Here is an 11,504-nt window from a genome sequence, read left to right on the forward strand (position 1 = left end):
TGTAGTAACACCCTCCCACAAATGTAGCAATCTTAATTCTCCCACCAATGTAGTAAACTGACAAAAAAAATTGCTTCCAACAAATGTAGCAGTTCTTTAATAGTCAAATTTCTCTCACAAATGTAGTAATATTGCATGTGTGGGAGAAATTTGACTAAGAATCACATCATTTGTGGGATGCACTTATACTATGTTTATGAGCACTACAGGGCCTAGCCTAGCTGGTTTGGTTACTGTTTGACAGGTATCTGGCCAGAATCCTTATTTGCCCCAATATTAGAAAACCATCGTCTGGCAGATTCTATGTGGTGAACTAGGAGTGAGAGCAAATAATTGAAGGGATTTTCCCATAGGGTAATGTATTATGGGGGGGGGGGGGTAAGCGGCACTTAGAAATGAAAGTCTATGGAGGGTTTTCTTGTTTTTTTCCATAGCATATATTTGAATATGCTCATTTCGCAATAAAAAGCATGATTTTTTTTTGGCCTTTGAACATCGAGAATCACCTGCGGTCAAAGATGTATATCTAAGGAAATAAAGCTGTCCGATATAGCGGCGAACTTTCGAAATAGCAATTCTTTCCCGTTTATCAGTGGCTGAGGGCACTTGCCAGATACCATTTCAGAATCATTATGACCGAAAACCAAAAATCATAAAATCAGTGTATTCAAATGTAAGCTATGGAAAAATAGATGCAAGGATCCGGCAAAGACTGATGTGTTATACAGTGCCACTTCAAAATACCCAAGGCTGTCTAAATCTACTGCATCCCCAACTGCTGTCGGAGGAGAACCTCAAAGTTTCTATACTTGGAACTCTTTTGGCCGTTGTATGGTTCCTTGAGCACATAGCTCTGCACTAGACCCAGCAGCTGCGAATACATCTTCGGATATTCGAGGTTGAAAACGTAGTATGCAGCGATAAGCTGCATGAATGCCTTGGTGAGATTGGTAACTTTGCAATCAATTGTGACCTCATCAGATACGATGAAACATCCAGTCACATCTTCCTCTCCGGTAACAAAGATGACCAGTCGAGGCGGCTCTTTCTTGCCACTTGTCATGTGGGCTTCTACGTCCTCATCCGGAACTTCCTGTAATTATGGATAGAGAGATTAAAAAACAAACAAAAAGTCTCAAATTCTTAACAAACTGACTTGAAGAATGTTTGATAGCCAATAATGAAATCTGAATATATCAGTGAACTGTCTATTATCCAATGAATAATCGATCATACATTTTAGGTTTGTTCCATTTACCTTAACCTAATTTTGATACCAACTGAGACGATGGGGAAAATGGGGGGTATAGATATCATCAAAAGTGTGCAACATATGCTTGTCAAAACTACCCAGTAAGTCCACCAAGTTTGCGTTTATGTACTCAAATCCAGTTCAAGTTCAAGATGCTTTGTCATTTGGACCTGAATGGAAAAAAATACTTTGAGATTTCGATACTTCTGAATAATAATTAATGGACCTGTTTGAGATAGTCAAACTATTAACTTGGCTTTCACCTCGTGTCACTCATTTGATCCCACCTTGTTCATAGATTATACCAAGAAACCCAATAATCAGTTGTTTATCACATAGAAAATAGAAAACTACTGATGTTGTAAGAATATTAAGATAAGAAATCTGCTACATCATCTTAAAAGATAAAAGTAATTATTTTTGTGATATTCCACATGAGTGTATAGCCTTTGATCTTGTGACCTAAAAATTTAATGAGGTCATTACCTCTCCAGTAAACATGCATATTCAGTGTTGTTTAACCCTAACAAAGGTGATCAGTAAATTCACATCCACAAAAATGAGAATAAACAGAATGATACACGAACCAACACCAATGGCCAGCTGGCTACAGGGTGCAGGAGCATGTTTAATTCCTGTAATGGGGAAAAATATGGGGAAAGAAATCCACACGTACCTTTTTTATTGAGATGACAGCTTCAGTTTTACTCCCTTTTCCCCTGTCAAATGCCGTCTTTTTTTCGATGTACTGGATAAGGGGAAGCAATTCCAGTGGTCCCTGCAGTAGATTGAAACAATAATAGAATTATAATGCTTATGACATATAGAATATGATTCTAAACAATAACACTACCTGCATGCAGGAGACACTACAACACCACTAGACAATGGTAAAGATGGGTTGACTGCATGTGTTGTGAGTCAAACGTGTTTGGTATATATATATATATATATATATAAGAGAAAACATCATGTTCTTGTGCCATTTCCCATTTTTAAACACATTTTGTTCAAAGTTGGGTTCTATTTTTTTTTTTATATCGTTATAGTTTGCAGCCCAATTTCTTTCTAATTCCATGGATCCCCCTCCCCCCCAAAAAAAAAGAAGAGAGAGAGAGGAGAAAGAAATAACACTGAGTACAATTTTTAACTCTTTGAACTGGACTGCAACAAGATTCGAACTCACAACTCACAATCTTCAACTTGTTTGGCAGACATTCTACATAACAACTAGTTGGGGGAAAAAGACATAAAAACGAGCTCCATGTGGCATCACCTGAGGAAGGCAATCAATGCATTTGACACAATTTTCCTAAAGTCATTTATTTACATCATTACAGTGAAGTCCCCCCCCCCCCCATTTTCTTTTTAACCCCAAAGATGGCTTCCACCAAGTTTGGTTGAGATCTACCCACATGTTCTGGAGAAGATGAAAATATAAAATGGTTTTTGGACAATGCACTACGGATGATAAATGGGATGTGATAGCAATACCTCACATGAATCTTTGACTCAGGTGAGGTTTATAAAACAAATCTACAAGGTATTCCATTCCAACTGAAACCTCAACATTAATGCCATACCAAAATATACCTGGAGTCTGTTGCATACAAATTAAATTTGAAAACAAACGATTTATGCAGTGACTTTTGACATAAATTATACATAAGGTTTTATGCAACAGGCCTCATCATACACAAAATAAATGGGCTTACCTCTTTGCTGCCAGTACTCTTGAGTTCTTCAATGGCTCTCATGAACTTTTGAAGACAAGATTCCAGTTCATCTAATGAGTCACGTCCTCTTACGAGCTGAAAGTCATGGAGGATCTAAAATAAAAAAGAAAGAAAACAACAAAATTTATGTTATGTGAACATCTACACAACCTAATTGCTACCTTTGATTAGAGAATTGATTCACTTCCACATGGTATGGAGATTAATGCCATGACAAAATAATGTTAGGTTGGCCAAATTACAAAAAAATAACAAGTTCTGAAATGGAAAAAAGTGCCCCTAGCCAGTCAGGCCAGGTATCTGTAGATAATTGCTATTAATTAATGATAAAAATTATTCACATCTTTGAAACTACAGGGTTCTCACAAAAAAGAAACGTAGACATGACTGAAATAAACCATAAGTAACACGAAAATACCCATATTTGCACAAAATTATTAATTTTAAAGATGCATTATGAAAAATTTATGTTATGTGAACATCTACACAACCTAATTGCTACCTTTGATTAGAGAATTGATTCACTTCCACATGGTATGGAGATTAATGCCATGACAAAATAATGTTAGGTTGGCCAAATTACAAAAAAATAACAAGTTCTGAAATGGAAAAAAGTGCCCCTAGCCAGTCAGGCCAGGTATCTGTAGATAATTGCTATTAATTAATGATAAAAATTATTCACATCTTTGAAACTACAGGGTTCTCACAAAAAAGAAACGTAGGCATGACTGAAATAAACCATAAGTAACACGAAAATACCCATATTTGCACAAAATTATTAATTTTAAAGATGCATTATGAACAGCAATTGTGGCTTGCATGTACTATATATTACCTTTTTATTTTGTTTCCATTACTTTTTAATGTGAATAACGTTTTGTGTGGAAAATTACAAAGAATTCACATCGAGTATCCCCCCCCCCCCCCCAAAAAAATGCTCACTTAGCCATCAAAGGATGACTTTTATTTTCAGCAATGCAAATGACGTCGAAACTTGCAAGAGTACTGAAGGCCAGCTGCAGCTAATTACCTTTGTCATAATGCATAAATACATGTAATCCTCAAGAACAAACTTAAGGCCATTTCCCATGATTACTCTCTTCAGGTATACTAGTCTTACCATTCTTCCATCACTGTAGCATGGGATTCGCTTCAATATGGGCTCTACTTGGGCATCAGGAAGAGACATTATCCATTTTTGATTCGTTGCAAATGTCTTTTCCAGCAGAAGACGGATATGTCCCAAGCACCTTTTTTCTGCAGGCTTGGTCCACTCTTTTGACAGTTCCTTGAGACACTGATCTGCACTGTCATCTGTCACAGTGTTTTCTGAAAGAGAGATAGAGTAGGCTAATAATACAGTAATATCATTATTTTTTATTATGTAGTCCTTTTCATGAATGATACTCAGATCAAAGTACTTTAATACTGGGGGGATGAAAAGGAAAAAGAAAAAAAATGCCGAACATTTCTCTGTAACACTAAAAAAGCCGGGTCTTTTGGACCCATCTCACAGCCGAGGGGAGGCAGAATCCCCCCCCCCCCCACCAAGATCTCTTGAACAGGGCAAGCAGTCTTAACATAATTTCCTATTTTAGACCCTTAACAGGGATTTTAATATCTTGCATGGTAATGTACACCATATATGAGGATTGCCAATGCTATCCTGTTTTTTGATTCCCTAAACACGGTATGTGCATTACATGTATGCGCCAGTGATGAAAAAGATATCATTTTCACACAGTTTTGTGTTTGCTGATGATGTACACTGCTCAATGTGGAGGGGAGAGGGATTGAGAGGAATAAAACCTACCTTGAGCCATTTGAGCACATCGCGCTCGTTTTGCCATTCCCGCCTGATCATTCACATTGGTTCTCTTTACCTTTCCTTGATCTGGTTCTGTTTTTGGATTCGTCTTCTTTTTCTGTTGCCATCTGATGTGCCGAATTTTCTGACTGAGACATTTTGTGAAGAAGGACTATATCATAAGAGAAATTGAAGAAAAACAAGTGGGTAAAGATATCTTATTGGGTATTATTTACAGGTCATGAAAGGGGGCCTACACCAATTTCAGTCAAATTTATGACTTGAAGGTTATTGTAGTAATTGAAATGACGACCATGGTCGTTGTTCCTCGGTCTAAAAATCCTGAGAATTCAATTATCTGATATGTGAACGCTGATTTAGGCTTAACAATAATTTTTAATAATTGAGTAACCCAATTATTGCCCCAAAATGGAAGCTTTGGGGAAAGGTGTTGTAAAAATGCCTTGAACGCCATATACAATTTTGTTTTAGGTCACAAAATAAAGTTTATATCATTTTCTTTGAATTATGGAATTGTCATTTTTCATTTTCTTGTGTATATGGGAAAAATTCTTACAGATGTTTAAAAAAAAATCAGTATCTTTGAAGATAAAATTTCTACCCCGTGACCACAACTCATCATTACCTTCAAGTTCTGTGTTAAATTTCATTGTTCGTGTTACCTCTCTAAACTGTACTCTAACTTCAGCACTCACACTGAAAATATCTGAATGTGATAGTGCAGACATTGTTGGCAAGTTTAGACAGCTAATACCGACACCAAAGGGTAGGATCTCGATACCAGCCCAGCTCCAAATTTGGCTTCATTAGCCATTACCCATAAGTAGGTTGGAGCTGTAACCTTGGAAAATGGAGCTGAGCTGGTATCGAGATCATACATACAAATAGCCTCAAATCGCCCAATGCAGGCATGGATACATACCCACTGGTGTTCCCCTTCACGTCGTATTGTAGGGTACTGCGAGTATATTTTCTGGCCAATCTTGGCATACTCGGTGGAGGAGTTGATGGTTGGAAATTCTGTAAGATAGTAATTGGCAGCTTCTGAGATCAGTTCTTTCCAGATCACATACTCCTTGCCAATCTCTAGGTGTCGTAGTACTCTTTGGCTGAAAGGTGGTAGTGGCGTTCCTGCAGTAATCCGCCGTTCAGTGTCATTAGCATTTTGTGGACTTTGTTCAGTTTCTTGGAGTCTGAAGTTATCGCCATCTCCTCCAGCTGCTGCACCTGTCAAATGTCGATTTTCCACTTTTTGCTCTGCTTCACCCCTCAATTCCCAGTGCTCTCCCTCCTCTAAAACCATCAAGGTAGAATTGCTACATTCCAGCAGAACCTCGTCGTCGTCGATTTCAGTACCATCCTCCTCCAGCACGATTCCCTCAATTCTTGCCATCCCAAGCTTCACTTTAGCTATGGACACAAATTAAAGAAAATTCACTTGAAATATTAACTATCGTAAATTGCTTTTGCCATGTTTAAATGCTCTCATTATCATACCATTAATGTCCATAATATTGATCACATAACTTGTGTGTTTCATAAAAACTGAGGTAAAACATCATTTCAAATGGAACTAGAAATATAGCCGAAGGTGATTAATACCACCATCAAACAATCTAGTATCACCTTACCTCACTTTTTTGGCCATAATATGCTGTTACTATGGCAATGCTAAAGTTATCACACAAAAAAAATGAAACCGTAACATGGAACATAAAACATATGCACATGACATAATTCATGCATGGAACTGAACCATCACTGGTGGACTGGTGGTTATCAACAAGAAAAAATACCTTTTTCGCAGAGTTCTTCATATGTGTTCGCCACAGCCATCTTTTTTTCAAGGCGGTTGGCCCTCCACAGCTTGAATACTGGCATGCTGTAGTTATACAGTGTAATGTTCTAAATCTGCTTGATTAGCCTCTAATGGCAGACAGTAGTTCTGTGCAGAATACAAAAGAAATCCTGTATTTACATATGTTTACAAACAGACTGATTTTCAATCCAAATTTCATTAATAATACATAGACTCATAGTGTAAATCCAAATGTGCATAAGAATTTGAGCAGCGATATTATATCAATTTCATCAGTTTTCCTTCCACATGATACTAATAAATTACTATCATAATATTTTACAAGATTATTTTTTTTCCTGTTGAATTTGATTTTGTTGATCTATTATGATTCTAATTATAGAGAGGGTGCATGTTCAAAGTCACCCCAAGGTGGGATGAGTGGTGACCTTGAACAACCTGCAAAAATGGACCCATGCTTTAATACTTCACACTTGAGTGTATCTATCAAAACTGTACACGTGAAAGAGTGTACCATAGACCGTATTTTAGAAACAAAATAACTGAGCTTCTAGCGGATTATAAAACTTTATTTTCACAAATCCAGTGTTCAAAGTCACCCCGTCATGGTGACTTTAACACAAAAATATTATACTGATTGAATGAAATTATGCCTTTGTAGTTATTTGATCTCGACCTACATTGTATTAATAAACATTTACCCCTAATTTGTACATATCGGCCTTACTGTCTTACACTGTATGTTTATAAATGAAATGAAATTTAATAATAAAGCTAAGCAAAACAAAATGCTGCTCATTTTGTCAGCAACTTCTCAAAGGCTTTCACAAGTGTAAGTATACTTGTTCATGACACATATGTCACCATGATGTTTATGCACGCTCAGAGGCCATTTGGAAAATAGCTTTGCATATGGTACAATCCGGTACTCACGAGTTGGTTCAAGGATATATGCCAAGACATGGGTGTCAAAGCATTGAATATGCATGCACTTCACTATAAACATTGTATTTCCTTCAAAGAGGAAAATGCCCTCAACAAGTCCGAACTGTGGCATGTCATCTTGGTAAGCCAAAACCAGACAGCAACCACATCTGTAGTCACGACCCAAAATCACAACATCGTTTGTCCCGTACACACGGAAGTTCTCGTCCATTTCATGACCAAGGATATCAGTCATGGACGCAACAAGGTGAGGAAATGCTTCTTGGAAGACAACAGTATCTCCTTCCTTGACGATGTCACCTGCATATAGGAAGGACTCTGATCTTTTACCATTTGTGGCACCATGTTGTTTGTAACACATGTACTTTTGGTGTTTAGTGCTTATGCTCAAAGGCAAATTTTTGAAGCATCTCCATTTCTTTGTCTTGAAAAAGCCATGTTTGGCTTCAAAGCGCATACACCAGTGGTTCCTCAAAAGACCATACTGCACAAGCTGTTCCGGCAAATGCAAGCAATAGTGCATTTTTGGAATGACCCGTGCCCTTGGATAGAGAGACACAAATTTTGTGTGATGTTCATACGTCAATTGTCTTAGAAGTGCTGCAGTAGTCAACATACAAGTTGGGGATGTGGCAAGAAGGGTCATTTGAACAAGCCTGAGAAAATTGAGCCATTTTTCATTCATCTTTGGTACTTTATCAGCAACAACCAGAGGAAGGATAGTAATAAGGGTCATCATTGCTGCAGATGTCTGTTTGATTCTGCCCTTATCCTTGAGGGAATTAGCATCAATTATTTCTGGACGGGCTGCACACTCCAAATAGGTGTATGGGAAAGAAAGAATTTTGAAATTGAGCCACTTCAAGGTGAAATACTTGGACTCTTTAACAAAATCTGTAAGCAAAAGCTTGAGCTCATATGGGACTAAGCCTTCAAGCAAAATGTGCATGGGGTCTTGTACAAAACCTGAGCAAAGTTTGAAATCAGGAATTTCAGACAGACAGCTTCTGGTGTTCACACCCCATTCCTTGCTCCAGTATGTTTTTGCTTCTTTAGATAGGGGTGATTCTAGGGCATCACATCTCCTTTTATGTTCTTCCTCATCCCTCTTCCTAAAGTTGCTATCGACAAACTCTCTTTGCATTTCAACTTGTGTAGCCTCACATTCTCTGCATGCCTTGTGGGCAAATCCAACACCTTCTTTGAAGCCAGCAAGCCATTGTGCTGCAAGGGTGTCACATGGCACAATGACAAGATTTCCTTCAACGAGCACTTGCTCACCATTTATTTCAACATTGATTCCTCCACTTGACAATGACCTCACTGTTGTGATGAATTCATCCAACAAAGATTGAGGCCCATACTTCCTAATATCCTTTGCTTTAGCAACACCCCAAAGTTGTATGGCATGTAGTCCTGATCTCAATTCTGGGGGAATGTTTGCAAGAGTGAAGTAAAACATACTCAGTTTGTGTTTCTTTGTGTGAGAGCCAATTGGGTTGACAATTTCAATGTCATCTGTGTTGAGGATTATTTGAAGGGCTTTTGGGTTTCTGCTGAATAAGCCATTAGACTTGACGTAATTTCCATCTCCAATGTCACACATGAAACCAGAAGAACTTGCATGCCCATTGTTTACATACTTCCATATTTCTGGCACATGAAGCAAATTAACAATGCTCTCCAAAAAAGGAATCTTATACGCTGTGACATCTTTCTTCACAAGTCTGCCCTTAACAGTAACATATCGTTCACCAAGTTTAACTGCAGCTGGTGGGATGTACGACAATTCTTTCTTGTAAAATGAGTCTCTGGACCTCTTTGTTGTTAAATCATGCAAAGGTGTTGACGAGTTGGGTCTCTTGATGGAGTTTACCACTTCTGCAGAAACATTTGCATTTAATAACATGTTGCAAATTTGTGCATTATTTTTGGATAACTGTTCATAAACCACATTAACAACAGACTCAATAATCTTATTCACTGATTTTTCAGATAGATTATGTTCACATTCCAGAGCTAGTGTAAATGAAGCAGCATTCAATTTCTCAACACTAGTCTGTGACATTCTCACATCTTGATTTTCTGCAGCATGCACATCAACACCATCATTCTCCCCATCATCAGGAACGTCCTCATCTCTTTCGATACCACCATTATCAATTACATCCTTGTGCTTTCGACAAACATGAGCTTTGAATGCTCCCCATGATTTGCTTGAATACAAACAATCAGGGACACTGCAACAAACTAAAAAATTTGGATCATGCTGATGTAAACGAACCACATGAGAAACGAATTTATCATATGAATTGCAGGCAAAGCAGCACATATAACATTTGAAATTCTGTTCATCACCTGGACCAACCATTTCAGCCATTTTGCATGATGTAGAAAATGGAGCAGTCAATTTAAATTGTGACAGTGTGAGTGCAACAAGCAACATTAATCATTAATATTTTATCAGCCATGAACGTACCTGAGCTAAGAATAAATATTGCCACTTCGGCAACAAAACTTAGACCTAGACCTAGGCTAGGCCTATGTCCACACTCTTCCTAATTCAAACAATATTCCAAGAAAGTCAGACTCAAAGTCAACTCAAACCCATTTTCAGTGGCAGTGATTCAATAAATTAAGAGTCTTTAACTAAGACTTTAAAGTTTTAATAGACCCATTAGACTTAATTGCTACATGATGTATGTACTTTAGTTCAGATAGACGTGTGCTTAATGAGACTAAGCTAAGTTAATTCCAATTCCTGAGAAGTTTCAGAAGCACCCCAGCGGGGCCCAGGCTATAGACTAGTCTATAGACTGCGAAGACTATCTAACGTTAGAGACTAGAGTAAGACCAAGCAAAAGACCGAGTCCGAGACCCGAATACGGAATAGGCCTAGACCAAGTTACTGATTAGAGTAATAGAGATCGATCTAACTTGCATGTACTGAGGCCGAGATCTGTAAAGACTAATTAGCCTACTAAGGCTAAGCCACTAACAGTTAGAACATCTCTAAGCTAGCGTTAGCTCTACTGATCGAAATAACTACTCTCACTGGCCCGCGGCGCGGCTGACACGTAGACCTATAATGATGTAGATCTACTGTACACTGACAGCTCTTTACGGTTTAACATTTGAAGAATATTCGTAAAACTTATGAGTCCATGTACTATTGGTAATATTTTTGACTTGTTGATCAAATTCATAAACTTACATTAAAAGATTGACAGGATTTCCCGCAGATTACACCAGAACTCCAGCCAGCACATTTAGACAGTCGATGTGGCGTTAAGGAATTGCACCAACGCGCATGCGTTGTGCATGCGCCCCCAAAAACGATCACGCGATCGATCATAACCAAGTGTTTATGCTAGAAGTGTTTATTTGACTGATGTAATAAACATTATCGCGTTAAACGTAAAATTTCACAAAATTAATTGTTATAAATAAAACACGTTATAGATTAAAAGCATCATAGTCATATAATAACCTGTATATGTGTATAACATAAAAGCTTTCAATGAATTTTGGAATTTGGAAACATGCTTATTTATCAATGATCACGCCGCCGATAAATAAACACCTAAACGGCACCTAAACCCCTAAACGTATGAGAAAACTATACCCGCATTCCGTAAACACATAACGTGTAATTATAAACGCAAGCCTAAACACACCAGTGACATAATAAACACGTCATGTGTTCTGTCTTTTTACAGTGTAATATTAACAGATTTCGCGCTCTCATTAGGCTTATTAGACTAATAAATAATATATTAATTTAGTAATCACTATGTCCTTGTTTTCAGAATGGAATATCGACAAGTTCTATTTCGTGCTTAGGAAGAGAAATGGGAAGACAGTCATCATTTTCATTTGATGACATAATGTTCTTAGGATGTCCCGGTCCTAGGTCAAAACTCA

At 37.7% G+C, this 11,504-nt stretch overlaps 2 protein-coding genes across 2 annotated transcripts; both read right to left on the bottom strand.

Moving 5' to 3' along the window:
- Nucleotides 1-463: 463 nt before the first annotated feature.
- Nucleotides 464-10,899, bottom strand: LOC135155229 (uncharacterized). The gene is made up of 8 exons (XM_064104133.1): nt 10,795-10,899; nt 6,613-6,761; nt 5,739-6,226; nt 4,802-4,967; nt 4,109-4,317; nt 2,968-3,081; nt 1,929-2,030; nt 464-1,093 (listed from the first exon to the last, which is right to left on the bottom strand). The coding sequence occupies exons 2-8, from the start codon at nt 6,695-6,697 to the stop codon at nt 761-763; spliced, it is 1,497 nt and encodes a 498-aa protein (XP_063960203.1). The 5' UTR covers nt 6,698-6,761; nt 10,795-10,899; the 3' UTR covers nt 464-760.
- Nucleotides 7,450-9,489, bottom strand: LOC135155230 (uncharacterized). The gene has a single exon (XM_064104134.1). It carries the CDS (start codon nt 9,487-9,489, stop codon nt 7,450-7,452), a length of 2,040 nt encoding a protein of 679 aa, XP_063960204.1.
- Nucleotides 10,900-11,504: the final 605 nt, after the last annotated feature.

The sequence above is a fragment of the Lytechinus pictus genome, chromosome 8 (genome assembly GCF_037042905.1).
Source record: "Lytechinus pictus isolate F3 Inbred chromosome 8, Lp3.0, whole genome shotgun sequence".
NCBI classification, from domain to species: Eukaryota; Metazoa; Echinodermata; class Echinoidea; order Temnopleuroida; family Toxopneustidae; genus Lytechinus; species Lytechinus pictus.